Source organism: Lepidochelys kempii, chromosome 6, assembly GCF_965140265.1.
Source record: "Lepidochelys kempii isolate rLepKem1 chromosome 6, rLepKem1.hap2, whole genome shotgun sequence".
NCBI classification, from domain to species: domain Eukaryota; kingdom Metazoa; phylum Chordata; order Testudines; family Cheloniidae; genus Lepidochelys; species Lepidochelys kempii.
Window position 1 is genome coordinate 25,763,277 of NC_133261.1, and position 22,667 is coordinate 25,785,943.

At 41.0% G+C, this 22,667-nt stretch overlaps 1 protein-coding gene across 2 annotated transcripts in view; it reads right to left on the reverse strand.

Moving 5' to 3' along the window:
* TOLLIP (toll interacting protein) overlaps window positions 1–22,667 on the reverse strand; it is a 58,177-nt gene that overhangs the window by 17,975 nt on the left and 17,535 nt on the right. For both annotated transcript variants that reach the window (XM_073347201.1, XM_073347200.1), the window contains exons 2-5: window positions 19,746–19,895; window positions 14,475–14,657; window positions 10,341–10,493; window positions 8,492–8,582 (exon numbers count right to left, since the gene is read on the reverse strand). In XM_073347201.1, coding sequence (XP_073203302.1) covers window positions 8,492–8,582; window positions 10,341–10,493; window positions 14,475–14,657; window positions 19,746–19,895 — 577 coding nt within the window. The remainder of the gene's footprint in view (window positions 1–8,491; window positions 8,583–10,340; window positions 10,494–14,474; window positions 14,658–19,745; window positions 19,896–22,667) is intronic.

The window sequence follows — 22,667 nt, forward strand, 5'->3', positions numbered from 1 at the left end:
AGTAGGCACCACACAAGTCCCAGAGTGGGGATAACTCCTGAATAGGCAACACAATGACATAATTATGTTCAGTTCATGTAGGATTAGAGAATACAGTGGAATCTTGCACCAGTGAAATTGTAAGCCAGGTGCACTCTGACCAAACTGAGGGAGAGATTTGATTGCTTGGTGTAAAACAAGTAGATCACAATAAAAGAAGAAAAGAACAATAATGAAGTTCACATCCTTTAATCTTGCCCAGATAGAGAAGCAGGTCCATTTCACAGAATGTGAATTTTCAGGTGGAATATTTCCTCCTTTCAAGTGGAATTTTCTGGTCTTTTCAAATTCAATCTAAACTGTTCAACTAGCCAACCACTAGGCAAAGAGCTCAAATCAGGATGTAAAAGCTTCTGGGTCAGGAGATCTGACAAACTGAGCAGAGAAAGACAGATTGCAAGTTTAGCAGGCCAGAGTACAAAACCCGATGAATCCAAAATGCGGTTCCACAGCTCCACGGGTGATGTTCCCATCATCTCTAACATGCTGTGGAATTAGAGAAATATCTGGCTCCAGTTAATGAAGATCTCCTGTTGGGATATTTTAAAACAATATTGTCTATCCCTAGGAGATTGAGAACTATGCGAGTGCTGTAATGGACACACCAATCCAAAAATCATATAGACTTCTACCATAAGTATGGATGATGATGATATGGTAAAATTATGCATAATTCACAGCAGTGTTAATGGTAAAAAATAGACAATTTCATGATATGGTCATGGTGACCTTGTGGACTATGCTGCCATGCATTAACAGTTCATTAGTTCACTTTGAGCTAGTCCTGTTTGGAACAGGACTAGGTCAAAGCAAATTAACAAACAGTTAATGCACAGCAGCTGATCAAAGTGAACTAAAACTGTTAATGTGCAGCAGCAAGGTCCATATAAATGACAAAATTTACCGATTCTGTGACAATGTGGACCACTGTGACAGTCATATCCTTAAGCAATAAGCAGGTCCCGCCCTTGAAGTTATACATGGTAATATAATCTCTTAAAATCTGGAGAAAACACCCTTCAGTAAACGTGAAATGGAACTGAACACTATAAACCAGTTATTTCATCCAAGACCCCCTGGTCTGAGGTAATGTCATTCTAGCAACTCTCTCCTTGTTACTACCTGCAGATGAAACTGAACTTACAAACATCACTCAGAAGGACAAGATGGTAGTGGTCAATAAGGGTATGCTGATTCACCCCTTGAGTTGTCGAAAAAGCTGAGGGATTCCAAAGTGTAGCCATTAGTAGGTTTACAGTATCATCTAGAGTTGAGACAAGTAGATAGCACTTGAGGGGAAGGGACTCCAGGAGGAGCTTTAATTGTATTCTGGATAACAGAGATTAATCTCTGGAGCCCCTGGGCCACAGAAGTCTCTTCTCCAGTGTGTGGTACAGCTGACCCAGGAAAATGAGTTATAGGAGAAGGTTTCCTACTTGGACCTCTGGAAATAGAGAAGAAAGTCAGAAGAAAGAGCAACACAGAGAGCTGGCAGTGAAGGAACTCTACCCATTGTCAAGAAGAAAAGCAGGTGGCGTTACAGTTAGCACTATGAACCAACTCTCCAGTGTCCAGGAATTCCACAGGAAGTTCCAGAAGCTGGCACCTGGATGACAGCTCCTCCAGATAACCAGTACTAGAGGACAAAGCTCACAAGCCACCTCAGTGAGGATCCTATGCAGGCAATGCTTGACGTTTTCCTTTGTGGATCATTCTTCTGTTTATGTCCATCTCCGCTGCTTGCTTTTAGGGATTTTAAAAAAACCAAAATAATTTCTGATTATGAACTGGCCAGAGCCATTATCACTATCATTTCCACAGAAAATCCTCTGCTTAGAATGGATTTCCCAGGAATTGCTTTAAACACTCAAATATCCTAAAGATAACTGAAGAGGCTCGTTTACTGTCACTTTGTGTCACAAAGTGACCAACTGGAATATCAATTACTCTTTACATTCAGTATTCTTCTACTACTATTCTGACTCAGATTCTGTCCAAGATTTCAGAGATTATCAAATGCAAACCTGGAAAGATGCTATGTGCAAACAGTGTAGAATGAGCTGACGGAAAAAAAAGTTGATTTGGAATTCAACCCCCCGCCGCAAAAAATCAGATGCATTTAATAAAACCCATTAAACTGTCCATAATATTTTCTTCTAAGTCACCTCTGGAGTCCTTTAAAAAAAAAAAAAAGGAAAAATCTGACATTTGTTAAATAAAGGAAGCAATTCATGGTGGTCTGAAAAATAAAGACTTGTTTAAGTAGAGAAGCAGGATTTCCTAATATTTTCATTCACAGTAATAACTGAAGCAACAAGTTAACTCTGAAAACAAATGCCGCAGTAATGAGTACAGTACTACATATAAGTATGCCATGGCTGTGGAACAACTCTGCTACTCCACCCACACCGGTACAGGTATGTTACCAGATAAGGACACTTCTGTACTACACAAATATGAGTTAGGAAATTCGACATTTAATATAGGAAATAAATACTGTCATATGCACTAAATCTCAGATTTCTGTGCTTTTCTGCTTAGAAGAGGTTTCACCAATAAAAGTTCTTCAAAAGATTTTTTAAATATTTTCAAATTGAAGTGGAAAGGGGCAGACAACACTAGGTGGTGTGCACATCAGATTACAGAAGAGCACTAATCTTTCAACTCTGAAGAAAGCCATGTTTTCATGTGTAAATGAGTCTCAGGTCAGGTCTACACTACAGACTTCTGCTGATACAGGTCCGGGACCACATGTCTTCACATCTCTGTGCTTTTAACGGTATAACTTGTTTTGTTGGAAGAGGCTAGTTTTACTACACAAGTGCAAAGCGCAACTTTGCCACTATAGCTGCATCTGCACCAGTACTTGGCTAGTATAGTGTACCAATATTCAGTGCACAATTTGTGCCAGGGTTGAGCCGCAGCACCTCTGGACTTGGCAACACGTTGCCCTGGCATCTCTGGGCTTGCCACATCAATTATGAAAGTAAAAAAAATTGCTTGAGCCCTGGCACCTCTTTCATTACAAATTAAGCACTGCCAGAGCACTCTTAGGCTTGGTCTACACTATGGGGGGGTAGCTCGATCTAAGTTACGCAACTTCAGCTACGTGAATAATGTAGCTGAAGTCGACGTACTTAGATCTACTTACTGCAGTGTCTTCACTGCGGTAGGTAGACTGTTGACGCTCCCCGTCGACTCCACCTACGCTTCTCGCTCTGGTGGAGTACCACAGTCGACGGGAGAGCCTCGGCAGCTGATTTATCGCGTCTTCACTAGACACGATAAATCGACCTGTTGGATCGATCGCTCCGGAGGTAAGTGTAGACATGCCCTTAGTATAGGCATGGTCCTTATTACAACATGCAATAGGACTGGGCCAGAGAGGCTAGCATTGCAATTTTTTGTAGAGCTGTTTGAGAAATTCTGTACAGCATTCAGTTGTAATCTCCCAGGACTCATTCACATCCTCTTGTTTGTGGAGCACTGAAATCCATACTGTATATGAAGTATTTATTACATTAATGATTTTGAAGCTACAATAAGAAAAATATTAAATTCTAGTTGAAAAATACAAGAACATATGCATTTGGTTTATATCATAATGGAATCGCACTTCAGAGTATATGAATTACAGTCAAAACCAGTTAGTTGGCTGGTGAAATGAGGTCTAACACTCAATTAAATGGCATTTCTCTGTAACACAGTAACTTTTGAACACTGCAACTGACAAATTCCAAGGTTTCAGAGAATGCTCTCTCAGTGGACAGAACCCTATTGACTTTGGTGGGGGAAAAATAATCAAAGCCGAAAGGAAGAAGTGGGGCACACATGCAGTTTCAGCATCTGATTAGCAGTGCCAGCAGCTTCAACCACCTTTGTTAGTTGTCTACAGAGCAAAGAACCAGTTGCTGGTAGCCATTAAACACATTGCTGCATAACAATACCCTTCCTCCTCCCCATTTTTATTTCTTGATACAGTTTAAAATGTTGCTGCCCTGAAAGACTTTCTTCAAGATAGAAAGAAAATGAAAGTGGAAAGGAGGAGAAGGCAGTGGTGAACAAAGAGCCCGTGGCTTGGGGGACCCAGAGCCACCAGCATGAGGGAGGGAATTGTATTGCAGGGGGTTCCTGAACATGGGGGATGTAGAGGAATGCCAGAGTCCCTGTTGGGTGCAATGCACTAGGACTACATAAGCAACAAAGTGTGTAAAACTCTAGTACACTCACTGTTTAATGCTTCAATCTTTTGTGTGTGCAGTTATTTCAACAGTCTTATATACATTACTACTGTGGAGTAAAATTGCTTCCACATGCCAGGTAACCCAGATTCCTGATGGAATTTAAACTTCATATTAACTCTAATAAAATGAGTTTGGAATCAGATTTGGGTTCAGCCCTTGGTGCTGTGATCATGCCTTCCTGGTGCAAGTGCTGGAGGAACCAATTCGGGGCAGAGCTCTTCTTCACCTGCTGCTCACAAACCAGGAAGAATTAGTAGGGGAAGCTAAAGTGGATGGGAACCTAGGAGGCAGTGACCATGAGATGGTCAAGTTCAGGATCCTGACACACGGAAGAAAGGAAAGCAGCAGAATACGGACCCTGGACTTCAGAAAAGCAGACTGACTCCCTCAGGGAACTGATGGGCAAGATCCCCTGGGAGAATAACATGAGGGGGAAAGGAGTCCAGGAGAGCTGGCTGTATTTTAAAGAATCCTTATTGAGGTTACAGGGACAAACCATCCTAATGTGTAGAAAGAATAGTAAATATGGCAGGCAACCAGCTTGGCTTAACAGTGAAATCCTTGATGATCTTGAACACAAAAAAGAAGCTTACAAGAAGTGAAAGATTGGACAAATGACTGGGGATGAGTATAAAAATATTGCTTGGGGATGCAGGAGAGAAATCAGGAAGGCCAAATCACACCTGGAGTTGCAGCTAACAAGATGTTAAGAATAACAAGAAGGGTTTCTTCAGGTATGTTAGCAACAAGAAGAAAGTCAAGGAAAGTGTGGGCCCCTTACTGAATGAGGGAGGCAACCTAGTGACAGAGGATGTGGAAAAAGCTAATGTACTCAATGCTTTTTTTGCCTCTGCCTTTATGAATAAGGTCAGCTCCCAGACTACTGCACTGGGCAGCACAGCATGGGGAGGAGGTGACCAGCCCTTTGTGGAGAAAGAAGTGGTTCGGGACTATTTAGAAAAGCTGGACGTGCACAAGTCCATGGGGCCGGCTGCGTTGCATCCGAGAGTGCTAAAGGAGTTGACGGATGTGATTGCAGAGCCATTGACCATTATCTTTGAAAACTCATGGCGATCGGGGGAAGTCCCGGATGACTGGAAAAAGGCTAATGTAGTGCCCATCTTCAAAAAAGGGAAGGAGGAGGATCCTGGGAACTACAGGCCAGTCAGCCTCACCTCAGTCCCTGGAAAAATCATGGAGCAGGTCCTCAAGGAGTCAATTCTGAAGCACTTAGAGGAAAGTGATCAGGAACAGTCAACATGGACTCACCAAGGGCAAGTCATGCATGAGATAACTGGCTCTGTGCATGAGGGGAAAGCGGTGGACGTGTTGTTTCTTGACTTTAGCAAAGCTTTTGACACTGTCTCCCACACTATTCTTGCCAGCAAGTTAAAGAAGTATGGGCTGGATGAATGGACCATAAGGTGGATAGAAAGCTGGCTAGATTGTCGGGCTCAACAGGTAGTGATCAATGGCTCCATGTCTAGTTGGCAGCCGGTACCAAGTGGAGTGCCCCAAGGGTCGGTCCTGGGGCCGGTTTTGTTCAATATCTTCATAAATGATCTGGAGGATGGTGTGGATTGCACCCTCAGCAAGTTTGCAGATGACACTAAACTGGGAGGAGAGGTGATATGCTGGAGGGTAGGGATAGAATACAGAGGGCCCTAGACAAATTAGAGGATTGGGCCAAAAGAAATCTGATGAGGTTCAACAAGGACAAGTGCAGAGTCTTGTACTTAGGACGGAAGAATCCAATGCACCGCTACAGACTAGGGACTGAATGACTCGGCAGCAGTTCTGCAGAAAAGGACCTAGGCGTTACAGTGGACGAGAAGCTGGATATGAGTCAACAGTGTGCCCTTGCTGCCAAGAAGGCCAATGGCATTTTGGGATGTATAAGTAGGGGCATTGCCAGCAGACTGAGGGACGTGATCGTTCCCCTCTATTCGACATTGGTGAGGCCTCATCTGGAGTACTGTGTCCAGTTTTGGGCCCCACACTACAAGAAGGATGTGGAAAAATTGGAGAGAGATGAGGGGGGATTTGATAGCTGCTTTCAACTACCTAAAAGGTGGTTCCAAAGAGGATGGATCTAGACTATTCTCAGTGATAGCAGATGACAGGACAAGGAGTAATGGTCTCAAGTTGCAGTGGGGGAGATTTAGGTTGGATATTAGGAAAAACTTTTTCACTAGGAGGGTGGTGAAACACTGGAATGCGTTACCTAGGGAGGTGGTGGAATCTCCTTCCTTAGAAGTTTTTAAGGTCAGGCTTGACAAAACCCTGGCTGGGATGATTTAATTGGGGATCGGTCCTGCTCTGAGCAGGGGGCTGGACTAGATGACCTCCTGAGGTCTCTTCCAACCCTGATATTCTATGCCCTATCCATTCTGTCACTTATTCACATGGACTTGAATGCATTTATTAAACTTAAACCAAAAAACCCATACTGAATTCAGTCTTTCCCTTCGATGTACACCTACTAACATTATATTAGAGTAGCTACTGCACCTCAATCCATGTCCATATTATACCAGAATGAAGCTTTTAAACACCATGTCATGTGAGAAATAAAATACCACAAAAAGCCTATTAAATAATTTAGTGCTGCTTCTGAAGTTTGAAAGGCAATTTCACAGTCTATAATTGATTTTTACTACTTTTTTACAAAAATAAAGGGCCTCTGCTTCAATGTATAGGCTCTCTCATTGTCTCAGTTGTGTACAATAGTGCAGTGAATTTCAGCAGAGAAAGTCTGTTAAACCCTCTGAAGAAAAAGTTGGTCTTCAGCTACCTGTGTATTCTGGGCTGCTACTTTAAATAACTTTCTTCTGCATGCTATTGCAAAGAAGTGCACTCATGGGTAGATTCTGTCCCTCTGTGAGCACAGAAGACTCTGCCAACAGAGTAGAAGTGGTGCAGTTCTGCTACACAAGAGAGGATTTGGGGAGTCTACAGGAGCCCAGACTCCCTGAGTAACAGATCCCAGATCCATGGAAACTTCCTGTACACCACTGTGGAGAAGGAAGCTGGGGACCAGTTGATCTGCTGCCATATAGATCCACTGACAAATCCTCTTGGGAAGATGAGCACAAACACAAAGCAAACTACTTAAGTCCTGTGGCAAGATTCCCAAGTTGCAGAGCAGCTCTGCTGTGGCCTATGGGGAAGATTCCTCCTCCGCACCACAGTGCCTTGGGAATTCCCCATTGCACCTACTTCCCTTGGCCCTACTCTAGAATGAGAAATTGGAATATGGAATAGAGAGCACCCCCCTCTTCCTTAACCTCCAATGCAAGTGATCTCCATGATGCTCCCAATCTCTGGTGGGTTCAGGTAAGGGATCCATCTGAGCTGGTAGTAGCCAGCATACTATCTTAGTATTTCTCTGGCAGCATCTGAATTTCCACAGAATTTAAACTAATTTAAAAAGAGCGACTAAGCATTATAGATGAAATTGAATTGATGCAAGCACTACCTGAGTGAGTATGCACAGACAAATAAGAGCAATGAGAGAGGTGTGAACTTCCCCAATTCATTTCAAAGGCACTAAATCTTAAGCTTTAATGGATGACTTCAACAACAGCATTAACTATGTCACTGCAGGAACATCCTGCTACTCTGGGACTGTGTAGCACACCACCACTTTTTAGACTCTCAGTCTGAACCTTGCCTATGGTACTGACAACCCGTCCAACATATGAAGATGGGAGCTTCCACTGTGCCAGCCTAAGGCCTTGTCCACACAACAAAGTAGTATTGTTTATACACAATATTCAGACAATTGTATTTCAGTTTAAGTTAAACAGATTTCTAATCTATTTAGAGCTTGTCTATGTATGGAGTTATTCTGGAAGAGCTATTCTGCTTTAAATTCATACCCTACCTTATTCCGGAATAACTCATGTGTAGACTAGTCTTGGTTTAAACCTAAATAAGCCTTTTGCACTGATTTAACTAACCCAGTTTACAAATCACATCTTTAGTTAACGCAATGTAAATCGTTTAGACCAAAAGCTGACTCCCTATTTGGGTTTGGTTGCTCTCCTGCCTTCCCTCTCCCCCTCAACATTACACAGTTGAGAAAGGACCATATAACAGACACTGCCAACCTCCCGGTACACAGAACACAAGAGAAATTCAGTAATTATTCTGTCAGACCTCCAAAATAATTTTCCAAAACCCTTAAGGAAGGATGGAGAACATACCTGCAATAGGTACATATCCAACTCCTTGCTGGTATATTGTGGGCATCAGGACCACTGGCTGCGGCTGCATCATCATGGCAGCTGGTATGGACTTAATACCAAATGGATGACAAAAAAAACCAGTTAACACACAACTAAAGTTGACAATGCATTTGAGCAAAACCTTCAAGTCTTGCTAGTCACTTTACATTGACTAGTACAGCACACAGTTTGTTGGCAATAATAGATATTAATATCACTTTTCAGGAAGTCAATGTGAGTACTCAAAATGAATTGCCATTTGAAGGAATGAATCTATAATCCAGGAAGCCATGTCAAATTAAGCTAGCTTTTTGTAACAATTCCCAGATAAAAATGAGGTATTCATTAGTAAGTAGGAGGAAATAATCTGAATTTCCAAACTTCTGTATATCTGTTCATGAATTCTACTTCATTTCACAAATTGTAAAGTTTTTCAATAGAGTAAATTCTATATAAACAACTTTAATCCATTACTATTTAAAAAGGAAGCAATTTCTCAAAATCAAGTGAGCCCAGCTGGATTAATTTAGATGAGCCAAAGAATGTGAATATTTGGTTTAAAGCAGTCTCAATTTAGACACTTTACAACTTCCATTAATACTAATATTCTCACTGATCAAAGATAAAAAAATCATATTATCCATGTCCACAAGGGGGTGTACTGCATCTTGTATAGTGTTTTAAAGGTTAATATCGTCCAAGGCTCCTTGAGCTCTCTGATCTTGTTCATTTACTTTTTCTCTTTTCTAATTGGCAATTTTTGCAGGCAGTGCTTAAATCATTCAATACCTACCTTTAGTGATCTAAACTGTTTGTAAACATGGTGGAATCTGTCATGATCAATAACAATAATTTGGATCCCGAAGTTCTGAACAAGTCAAACCCAGGATCAAGTTGGTCCTGAGTTTGCAGAGTGCTTCTTGGTTAAGTTCTACCACCCTTACTCCCCAATCAGTAGTACTTAAGAGTAGTTCCACCACTCACTGTAAGTACAAGTGGTAAAGTCCCCCCATCTGAAGAGTGCCTTCTGGACCAAAAGCCATCTAATTTTTCAACACAAAGCTTTCCCAGAATCTTCCCCTTGCAAAAGGTTCTTTTAACCTATTCTTAGCCTTGTATGACTTTTGATGTTATGAAATTTGAAAGTCTCCGGTTGAGCATTAATCTGATCTGGAACATCTGTCTTTACTCTTGTGCTTGTAATATAAAACCTACAGTCTTCCATGTGAAAGTAAAAGTTCATTGTGAATTTTGAGCTGTCTGTGCCTTCAACCTAAAAGATTAAAACTAGTCATTATAGGAGCACTGAAAATCACTTCGATCACCGTCGAAGTGAAGAATGATTAGTTAAGCCTACTCAAACAATCAGGAATACTACAATTCAGGTTACTTAGAAAGCTTGTAGGGGTGAAGGGTTATATTGTTATACAAGCAGCAACAGTTTCACACAGTTGGAAAAACTAAACTTCAGCTGTAGACAGAACAGCATGGAGGACTTGTCTTTTTGGAAAATCAGGAAATATGAAGAGCCTCAAAGAATCTGGATACCATTTTTCTTCTTTCAACTCATGGTGTGTCCACCTTTTAGGATAACATGCTATACAGCAAGTGCAACGTCCAGCTATCTCACTGAGAAGAATGGTAGTGTTTATTGATAGGACAGTTAAAATATTAACTAATAACTATATCAATAGTCGTCAACAATATAAAATCAACATGACAAAACATAATAGAACAGCTCAGTAAAACCATGTCAGACTTCTCCTCTGTTCCCATCCCTAAGAAAGCCACCCTCCATATCCTGAGGGCAAACACGCATTTGGCTTACCGTATACGACATGACCAGGTTAATCATTCCTTCTTTGTCATCACCCTGCCTTCCACTCAGGCTATACCACTCATCCTCCACCTTTCCTTGTTTCAGAGACTCAGGAATAGTAATGTGTGTCCAGGCGATGCGGTCATCCATTGAAAAGGCTCGCTGAAAGGCATTAGAAATAAAATATTTCTGATCAAACTCGCAGCCTTCAAAAAAAATTCCTGAACACGATTTCTGATTAACGTTCTTTGAACAAGTCTCAGTGTCACATTTTACCCAGTTCAGTTTTAAGCCATCCTTTGCAACACAACTTTGACAGCAGAAATTAAACACTAGGTTGTTCAGCCAGTATTCCCTGCAAAGATTTTTCCCTACTGAATATTGTATTCCAGTAAGAATACGTCTAAGTACTTTTTAAAAGAGGGACTATGGCTTTTCAGCGTGGGGAGTTGCGACAGGGCAGCCAGAGACAGCTTATTACTCTCCTATCCACAGATGGAACGTGCTAAACAATTGCAACATTAGCATCAGTATGGACTGCACTGACAGCAGCTCCAAAGTGATATATATTGTAGGTTCTCAAATGCTGATTGATCTGAATGCCTCTAGTTGAACTACTGCTATTTTGAACTACTAGCCACCCATTTATCCTCACTAAAGGATCCAAACTACATAAAACTGGAAACCAACTTGAGGGGAAAAATTTTTGCTCTTTAGACAGCAAAGATGACCTGGCATTTACCAGACATGTTTTTACAGTCCAGGAAAAAACTAGTTAGTCCCAGCTTAAGGCATTTCCTATTTTTCAAAATTGTTTTGTTAATGCACACCACATTGCACTTAGTTTTATTCAAATTGTGGTTACATAAGGCAATAGATTCATAGATTAATTTAGGACTATACAAATAAAAAGTAAACTGCAGTGGGCACAATACTAATATAGTCATAATATAGATCAGAGTGTATGTATATTTTTGGTTTGGTATTTTCTCGAGGAAGTTATACATGTCATGACTCATTTCAGTTTTCATTATTATATTAAACAAGAGGCAAAAACATTCCATTATAGAAAACAACAAGGCAGAGTTGTAGGCTTGAAGCATTAAACAATCAGAAGCATGCAGAATTGCAGACTACCGGTCCAGGGCCATTTGGTTTCGTAGCATTTGGCAGCAGCAGACCAACTTTGATGTAGTGGACCTATTCCTCACTTTTCAATGGATGTATCTAGTTTGAAAAGATTTGTTCTATGGTTGCTGAACTTGCAGGACACTGATGCAATTATTCTTCCCAATTTCCAGGTTTAAACTGGGTTTAAGATGGTATTTACCTGCACCATCCTCAATTAATTTTTCCTGGGAAACTGCCAACTCTGTTGCACAGAAAATTGTTCCCTACAGTTGGAATCCCGAAGTGAAGCCTCCAAATCCACCCCCAGAAAAACCAGTTTTACTTTTGAATGCCTTGACTGTTCACATCAATTTTCTTTGGAGAGAGGACAAAATTAATCTTCCAAACAGGAAGCAGTGAAAGCCCAACTGCTTGACACATTTAACCCAAAACTGGACAAAAACAATGAAAAACATACTGTAAGGCGCAATCACACAATGGCAGTAAGATAGACTAGATAAAAATCAGATGTGGAAATACCTGTTTGGTTACGATTCTCTAAGCCAAAACAGACTTACTAAAACCAGTGCTAGATAAATTTGCTAGAGTAGAATATTTCCTTACCACTTTCTACTACTGGTAGAGCTGCAGAAAAACTTGTGTGTGAGGGCAGAAAACGTATAAGTAATACAAAAAGTTAGAGAGCCTACCAACATTGCCTCCTTTTTAAGGAAGCATATGCTTTGATTCATTTGTGATCATCTCTATTCACTCACCATATATGCATCCACATCTCTTTTATGATTCCTAATACCACAGTATGTGAGTACCTATCAAGTATCTAAAGATAGAAAATACATATTTTTCATTCCTCGAATGCAAAAGATAAACCTTGATTAGTTTGTAGGGATTCTCTTGTGTGCACATGCATGGGCCTGTGTGGAGAAACTGAGGGTGAACTAGGCAGAAATGAGATGTGTGTAGTTGTCGAATTATTAGTGAGGATGTTGGTCATTTCTCTTGTGGGAGTGAGTTCCACAGGTCCAGCTCCTGTGAAAGTTCTGTCTCCTGCAATCACAAGCTTCCACATATCCACCACAGAGCCATTGTTCCAAAGGAATACATCTCCCATGAAAATTATTTTTATTTTTTATTCAAGAGGCTGTCAGCGCAGACAGCGAAGCACATGTTCAAAGTGAACAGTTTTGTTAAGTAGATGGGCTATTGCATTTTTTTTTAAACCAGATTAAGCTTTTTAAGGGAATGTGGTTTCATTTCTACATCTAACAAATTTCGTAATCAAGGCAGGAAGTCACGAATGCACAGACCACCACAGTCAGGTCTGAGTCCTATAGGGTCACCAGTTATTTGTCTGTGGTTATCTAGGCATCCAACTTATTCTGAAGGAAAAATGCCCTTGATAGTGGCGCATGCTACAAAAGTAAGCAAGTTCTCCCACCAGCACCACCTTAGTCTTGTCTGGGTTCCAGATTAAGACAGCTGCTTTGTAGGCAGCCAATTTCACTTATGTACTGAGAAATGGACCTATTTACATTTGGTGTAAATGAGAACTCTCCTAATGTTTTCATACAGATGTTGAATAACATGAGGGGAGAGAATTAAACCTTATTGAATTCTGCAGATGGAAAGCCCTGGAGATCAAATGCCCACCAATAATCCTCTGGATTCAGTCCAAGGAGGAAGGACCTAAGCCATTTCACTGTGTTTCCGTTTGGCTCTGCAGCTTCTTGAGACCAGGACAGGAGTAATTTGGTCATCAACAATATCAAGTGTCAGAAATCCAGTAAGTTGAGTACAGATGTACTTCCTTGTCTGTGGGCAGGTGATCACCCACAAGAACAAGCGTTAAGTACCATGTTAAGTCTTGAACCCTAACAGAGGAATCCAGAATACCAACAGAACGGAAGGTTTTGCTTCTTGATAGTTTGCTCAGAAAAGGGAAGACAGTGTGTGAGGTCTCTTGTGTAAAGGGATGATTTCTTCATTGCTGGTCAGGTTATTCAGGTGGGATGGCTGATTCCTCTCAAAGGAGACACCGATGGCATCTATTCATTGAGAACCCTGGTACTCTCTACCATGACCATTCAGGAGCTTGAGTAGTTTAGGGTTCCAAAGTACACTATCCAGCACTTGATAGCCAGAAGATTGGCCACCTTCACATAAGACAATTATACTGAAAGAAAAATCTTGAAAACTATGAAAACCCAAAGATGTGATTTTATACCTGTAAGGTACAAGATTCTAACATGTTACCGTTATAGATAGCTTTCTAATGCTACTGTCTCTCCCACACATGCACCAGGAGCAGTAGGGAAAGTTTTAGACACCAAGGATAGTAAGTACAAGCAGCAGAGGGGAGCTGGGAGGAAACGATATTCAATGAGTAAAGTGGGAGGCGGCGGCAGCAGAAAGAACCAGGAGGAAATTATAGTTGCAAGGAGAAAACGTGATGTGAACCTGGGATTCCGGCTCATAATCATGTAAAATGAATTTTACTCACTAGAACCTCTTGATGGAATCATTTTTTAATTCAAATTTGTCTACAAAGATTATTCTACATTTAACTGATTTACTGTCACCAAAACTCTTACATCTTAGATTAAAGCTATAATCGGATTTGAAAAGTCTTGCAACATTATCTCCCACAGAACTGCATGAGCAGCCTATTTTTAGTATGAAGTGCAGAATAAAAGAATGCTCCTCAGGTACTGCACTGTAGTTTAGCATTAGAGTATTCAGAAACCGCTTGATTTTAAGGCTAACATAACCTTCTCACAACCCCTATCTCATCCCTCCAGAACTCATACAATTATATCAGAATCTCAGCTCTCATTAGAGACAGTACCTCTACCTGTTGTGGTTGAAAAGAAATTTGTGAAAGTGTGATCCACCACAAAAAAAACCTGAAACATTCCAGGTGCCGGTATACATCACTGGGCTACGTCACCTCAGTCCGGCTTTGTAAGGTCCCACACCAACCTCAAACCAGCAAAGCACAAATAAAATTCTAACCTCATCAAATATCTCAAGATAGAAAGAGTCCACACCCGGGGGAACAGTGCACTGAATAACTTTGTTCCAGCGTGGGTTTTTGGCTCCATTGTGTGCTGTAGGAGTTTCATACACAGCATAGCCAAGCCGTACCCGACAGTATGGATCCATGCGGGTCATACCATAGTTCTTTGCCAGTTTTGCCTGGGAAGAAACCAAAAAGGAATAAAAGAAGAAGAAAATAAAATTAAGTTTGCCATTTTCTTTATTAATTCTTATGAAATGAAACTATATTAGTTTAGAAGAAGTCTGTCACAATCGAAAGGGGATACTGACTGGGCCCACCTATGATGTGGACAGAGGCTCAAATAAAAAAAGCAATCCTCAGGGGTAGAGCAAGGCAGAGTTAGGTTAGATATTAGGAAAAACATCTTTCTAGCTCTGGAATAGGCTTTCCAAGGGAGGTTGTGAAATCCCCATCGTAAGAGGTTTTTACAGGCTGGACACCAGCCACGGATAGTCTATGTTTACTTGGTCCTGCCTTAGTGTAGTGGGCTGGACTTGACTTCAAGGTCACTTCCAGCCCTACATTTCTCTGATGCTATCATTCTAGGATAAGCTATACAACTGCCTAAATAAATGTGGTTCGCAAAAAGCAACAAATTTAGTGTAAAGGCTATATTTGACGACTGTCGATTGCAGTTAACACCTGCAATTAACTGTAAACAAAATTAACGCATTCATTTTTTTAACATGTTAATCACATACCTCTGGATGGGAAGGGGGGCATGGGAGCCCCAGAGCCCTGCATCCCCCAGGGCTGAATGTATGGGGGAGGTCACAATTTTTTTTTCTTTTGGGGGGGAGAGGGAGGGAGGGAGAGGTTTTTTGTTTTTGTTTTTTAAGTCCCAATAGGGTCGCCAGCACAAAGATTCAGAAACACTGCCACAGAGAACAAGGGCCTGGTGAGCTCAGTCTCCCTGTACCAGCCTCTCCTCTCCGGCTGCATGTCCAATCCCAGAGGTAAAATCCACCCTCTTTTGCAAACAAGGGCTCACTCAGCTGAAGGGAGTTATGTAAAAATTATAGTTCTACATTTGTAAATTCAACTTTCATGATAAAGAGATTGCACTACAATACTTGTATGAGGTGAACTGAAATACTATTTCTTTTGTTCATTTTTTTACAGTGCAAATATTTGTAATAAATATAAAGTGAGCACTGTACATTTTGTATCCTGTTGTAATTGAAATCAATATATTTGAAAATATAGAAAACAAAAAAATTGTATTCTGTTATTCTTTAACAGTGTCATTAGAACTGCGATTAATCACGATTACTTTTTTTAAATAGCTTGACAGCCGTACTATATTTAGTGGCAAACCAACATGTTTTAATGGTTACCAACCAATGAGAATCAAGATCTCTTTAGGAAAATAACTGAAAATACAAATGAAAACACACAATTAAAGTCAATGATTTAAATGAAGACTTTCCAGCTTACTGATTTAAATCAATCCACCTTAGTAATATCTAAGAGTGTGTGTAACACTCTGCCACAAAGAAGTGTTGTAACACTCGTATCTCTAGTAAATTAAATCCCCTCTCTGCTTTAAAATAAATTCACCCTGTGCATTGTATTAGAATTGTATTGTGTTTATTTAAGATTAATTCCCTGGGTAGGGACTATATCTCAAGAAAACCAACAGCACTCGAACAAAATGGGAGTCCAAAATTCATTTGTGGCTTATAGCCTTTGTTCCTCTGGCATCTAATAGGTAGTCTGGAATTCCCTGCCACCACATAAAAACTGTCATATAGCTCATGTAGTGCCTGAGCCTCATCTACACTAAGGAGTTTTATAACTAGCTGATCAGATGTGAGGCTCCTATATCTTGGTACAGTTGCATCTACACTATGGACTTCTGCTGGCACATCTATGCTGGTCAGAGACATGAAGAGGCACAATTCCTGACTGACAGTGGCTTTACTATACTGGTACAAACCGCAGCTTTGCTAGTAGACCTGTTTCTACATTAGGAGCACTACACTAGTATAGTATTACTATACCGAAAAAGTGCCCCACCCTTTGGCTTTAGAGCCCAAGCCACAAGGTTTACACCACTCATTGTTACTGAAAGATTATGAGAAAAAGTGTACTGTTAAGTCATTCCCCTTTGAAATTTTTACATATTACAAATGTATATACAAATGTATATGGACAGTGTCTGGAATGAAGGCAATGAAAGTCTGACTAGAAGAAGCAAGTCTTGGGACTTCAGTATTCTTACACATTAATAGCAGAGTCTCTGACACTAATTCCTCTTTAGTTCTGGCTCAATGACAATATGACTCTTTAAAGGCTTTTAAAAAAAAAGCCACAAAAACCCACAAGTAACAAGGGAACAAATTAGCAAAATATATCACATTACTTCTTAACTGAATGACGTGCACAGAAGATTTTTCTCTGTGAAGCAGCAAAATATTTTAAGATTCCAATAATGTCAATGTTTTGTCTGATAATAGTCCAAACTTCTTGTACCTCGTCATCTCTGGCCTCTTGGGCCCTTGCCTTACTTCACTTCAGTCTGTCCAAAAGGCTGTACCAAAAATAATTTACCTTTTCTATCAGTTAGAATGTACCCAGACCCTTCTGAAATTCTTTTAACTGCTCCCTTTAACCTTCTGTATCAAATATAAGGACTCTCCCTTCACTTCCAAAGCCGTGCACAACGTAGCTCACATCTACTTCTCCAATATATTCTTTTATCATCATTTCTTAGCCAGAAGCCAACTATTGTTTCATAAGTCAAGTTATACTGGGAGCTTGGCTTCCAAATATCCCCACCCCTAAACAGAAAGTTTACTTAACCAACACTAGATAGCAAGATAATGGTCGAATGAAGCGAATGCAGAAGTTTCAATCTCTAGGAAAGTTTAGAAGGCTAAGATGATACAGTAGTTTTGCAAAAGAAAAGGAGTACTTGTGGCACCTTAGAGACTAACCAATTTATTTGAGCATAAGCTTGCTACAAAGCCCGTTGCCAACTGTGCCCACATATCTATTCAGGGAACACCATCACAGTTTGACCAACGTACATGGCAGAGTGGCACTGCTGGCACATGATGGCATATATCACATTGGTGGATGTGCAGGTGAACGAGCCTCTGATAGCATGGCTGATGTTATTAGGCCCTGTGATGGTGTCCCCTGAATAGATATGTGGGCACAGTTGGCAATGGGCTTTGTTGCAAGGATAGGTTCCTGGGTTAGTGGTTCTGTTGTGTGGTATGCGGTTGCTGGTGAGTATTTGCTTCAGGTTGGGGGCTGTCTGTAGGCAAGGACTGGCCTGTCTCCCAAGATTTGTGAGTGTGTTGGGTCATCCTTCAGGATAGGTTGTAGATCCTTAATAATGCATTGGAGGGGTTTTAGTTGGGGGCTGAAGGTGACGGCTAGTGGCGTTCTGTTATTTTCTTTGTTAGGCCTGTCCTGTAGTAGGTGACTTCTGGGAACTCTTCTGGCTCTATCAATCTGTTTCTTCACTTCAGCAGGTGGGTATTGTAGTTGTAAGAATGCTTGATAGAGATCTTGTAGGTGTTTGTCTCTGTCTGAGGGGTTGGAGCAAACGTGGTTGTATCGCAGAGCTTGACTGTAGACGATGGATCGTGTGGTGTGGTCAGGGTGAAACCTGGAGGCATGTAGGTAGGAATAGCGGTCAGTGGGGAGACAAATCTTGGGAGACAGGCCAGTCCTTGCCTACAGACAGCCCCCCAACCTGAAGCAAATACTCACCAGCAACCGCATACCACACAACAGAACCACTAACCCAAGAACCTATCCTTGCAACAAAGCCCGTTGCCAACTGTGCCCACATATCTATTCAGGGAACACCATCACAGGGCCTAATCACATCAGCCACACTATCAGAGGCTCGTTCACCTGCACATCCACCAATGTGATATATGCCATCATGTGCCAGCAATGCCCCTCTGCCAGGTACATTTGTCAAACTGGACAGTCTCTACGTAAAAGAATAAATGGACACAAATCAGATGTCAAGAATTATAACATTCACAAACCAGTCGGAGAACACTTCAGTCTCTCCGGTCACGCGATTACAGGCATGAAAGTTGCTATATTACAACAAAAAAACTTCAAATCCAGACTCCAGCGAGAAACTGTTGAATTGGAATTCATTTGCAAATTAGATACAATTAACTTAGGCTTGAATAGAGACTGGGAGTGGCTAAGTCATTATGCAAGGTAACCTATTTCCCCTTCCCCCCCCCCCCCAGAGGTTCTTGTTAAACCCTGGATTTGTGCTGGAAGTGGCCCACCTTGATTATCATACACTTTGTAAGGAGAGTGATCACTTTTGATAACCTATTACCAGCAGGAGAGTGGGGTAGGGAGAGAGGAAACCTTTTGTAGTGGTAAACACCCATTTTTTCATGGTTTGTATGTATACAAACATCTTCTGTATTTTCCATAGTATGCATCCGATGAAGTGAGCTGTAGCTCACGAAAGCTTATGCTCAAATTGGTTAGTCTCTAAGGTGCCACAAGTACTCCTTTTCTTTTTGAGAATACAGACTAACACAGCTGTTACTCTGAAACTAGTAGTTATCCAGGGACTGTCCCTGGAGCACCAAAACTTCTCACTTTGAACATTAAAACATTTAAAACAATACAATAAGAATCGGAGAGGTATTGTACTGATATAGTACTATATTCTTTTTTTAATCTATATCTATATATAAAAAAAATAGAATCAGACACATAGGCCTGGAAGGGATCATCTACTTCAGCCCCAACTGCACTAAGGAAGGACCAATATTATAAACTGCAGTTGCAGTCATACAGTATCTTATTTTACACCCGCATAACTGATCTTATTCCAGGATGAAAAAAGCTTCTGCCCACAAGTTATTTTAACAAAAGATGTTACGGAAGCTGCTGCTCCTGATGGTTTAGTAACCCAATGACAAAGCACACGTCCACTCAATTACTGTACGTGGCCAAAATAGTAAATACTGACAAGAAATTTTAAATAGGAAAACTGTAGTACTGTGCATTACAGTTAATGCTGTGCAATTAGTATGTAAACACTGCTAGGAACTGTGTGTACAGGTCCTATTTCATAATGAGAGACCAATACACAGAGCCACTTAGTGGAAAATATGCTATCCAATTAGTGTAGCAACTTCAATTTCAGCATCAGATCTCAGGTGGCCACGGGTGGAAGATGTAGCAGATTAACAAATGTATTAGAAGAGAGCTACAAATTATACCTGTACTACAGTGATGCTGAGTCTGCCTACTGTGCCCATCGGTCCTCCATACTGTAACTGTTGAGCTGCCTGTGCATCCAATTGGATCTGCTGCTGCTGCTGTGTTGGGGTGATACGTAGGAAATCCTGAGGAAGCTCACCAATATACACCTGTAGAACAAACAAATCAGATTCTAATTTATAGCTCATTTCCACTGGTAAAAGGTTCTGTAACAAGAAATGGAGGAAGGAGAACTTAAAGAAATGGCCACCAAGTCACTTCAGCACGATTTTGTTCTAATTTTGGTGGCATGAACAAAGTGGTAAATTTGCATGAGCTATGCTTAGGAGAAACCTATAATGGCATTATGATGCAGGTCTTTGGATATCAGTGCTGAGTTATGAAGGGTGCGGGTAATATTTTTATTTAAATCACATCACACATTTTAAAAGTTTGATTTTAAATTACACTTGAAAGATAGGTGCTACGGTAATACAAACAACAAACAGTATTCCCTAAGAGCCCTAGTCCTGGACTAGGTCACCATTATACTAGCTGCTGCACAAACTCAGAACAAAAAAAAATAAATAAATAGTGTCTGCCCTGATAAGCTTACGATCTAAATAAGAGACGAGACAACCAATGGATACAGACAGATGGGGGAAGTACAAGGAAAGAAGACAATATTGACCAGCACGATAAGCAGTGGTGACTACACACCATCAGCCTACTCATTGCCAAGTTTTTTTGTAGCCATCTTGGCAAAGGAGATGTTTGAGGTGAGATTTAAAGGTGGATAATGAGAGAGTTTTGTGGATATTTAGTTTGTGGATGAGATTACCCAGAGATAAGATGTAGAGGGAGAAGAGAAGGGGACCAAGAACAAAGCCCTGTGGAACCCCCACAGAAAGCAAGTGGAAGGGGAGATGAGAAGTGTCTTTCAAAGGACACACAATGCAGGAACAATTAGAGGTTGGAGAAGAACCAGGAGATTACAGATTCACAGAAGCCAAAAGGGGACAAGATTTCAAGTAGTCCATGGCGGACTGTCAGAGATGAACGACTCATCAAAGAGGATGAGAAATGGAGCTGATTCTGAGCTTTAGCTAGGACAGTGTCAGAGACATGCACGGGGCAGAAGTCAGATTGGAGAGGGGCTAGGACGAAACTGGAAGAGATGAACTCCAAACAGCAATTGTACAGTATGTTCATTGACCTTAGAGATGAAAGAGACAAGGGGCAGTAGTTGAAAAGACAAGTGGGGTCATTGGTGGATTTTAAGATGGAAGAGACTATAGCATGTTTGTATTGTAAGGGGAAAGAATCAGAGGACAGCAGGAGATTTAGGCCAGATCTACACCACAGACCTATACCGGACATTCCTGAGTGACAGTTATACCGGGCTAACCAAATTAAGCATCGGTTTTAATTTTTGGAGGGACTGGAGGGGAGGGGGATATTTTCATTTTTAATATCAAGTCCCAGCTCAGAGAAAGTTGTGCCAAAATTATAAACTCTCAGAACATGAGGATCAAGTTAAACACATTAACAGATTCTTGACTAAAGTTACATTATCCCACTTGTGTCAATTAGCCCACTAAGCAAACGGAGCAACTTAAAAAGTGAATAGAAATGGGTAAAACAGCCTCTATCAGTCTACAAAGGCAAAATATTTGTATATTTATAATATGAATTGTGCACTAAATAAAAGACCCTGAATCTATTTTAAAACTTTCTATACACACTGCTCCATTTTCTACAGAACATTACAGATCCCGACAAAGGTGACACTCAGAAGTATCCCACAAAAATGAGGAACGTCATCATTCTTGCAAATGCTTATCTACAAGATCTTATTGGAGAAAATTATAACATCTGTAAGCTACAGTTTGAGAATTACAAGCTTTCTTAAGATATAGCTGCTATAGCTCGTAGATACTATGAAAAGTAATTTGGCAAGAGCCGACGCTCCTAAACAAGACTGTCAGGATCACAGCAACAGTAGGGGCAGCAGGGTCAGGACTGAAATGTATTGAAAAAGCTAGGGGTAAGGAAGACTACATGAATGTCCATCTACATGTTGCCAATTTAAGTTAAGAATTGCAGAATGCAAACATGGTATTTAAGATCTCCTGTAAAAACATCTCAGTTGCCAGTGTTCATTGATAAAATGTGATCACGGACAGTGTTTGTTTCAATTAATAAACCTAATACCATCAACATTGTTTTCTGCCAGGCCCAAACTCAAAACTAACCAAAAAACTGCCCTGTGTCTTGTATTGTAGAAGCTTTGAATATTTAGTTTCTGTGAATTTATTCAGATCTTTTAAGGCCCAGAAGTGACAGTTACTTCTTGGCTGAATTAGTCCTGAAATATGCAAAGAATAATGGTGTACTTCAAATACTTGTTTAGTCAGCTTCAATGTAAGAGTAGATAATCCATTTTAAACATTTATATAATTGCTATTTGACCCTTAACAATATGAAAGTTCACATCCTAGTTCCAGAGTCAGTTTTTCTAGTACCAAGAGCCTATATCAAAATGTAGAATATGTAAAGCACCATGAATGAAGCCCACGCTTCACTTTGTCACAAATATTTTTAGCAAAAGTCATGGACAGGTCACAGGTAATAAACAAAAATTCACAGAAACCCATGACCTGTCCCTGACTTTCATAAAAATATCCCTGACAAAAGGGGTAGGCAGGTTCAGCACCCACTGCTGCTGGGGCTCCCCGGTCCCTCACTGCTGCGGGTGTGGGAGCTACAGGGTCCCCTCGCCCCCACTGCGGCAGCTGGGCAGCTCTAAGGGGTCCAAGAGCTGCCCAGCCGGCAGGCAGTGGGGACTCCAGCCTTGGCGGGCATGGGACCCTGCAGCTGCCCAGACACAGAATCCTGTGTCCACCAGCCCCCCGCTGTGGTTGGGCAGCTGCAGGGTCCCC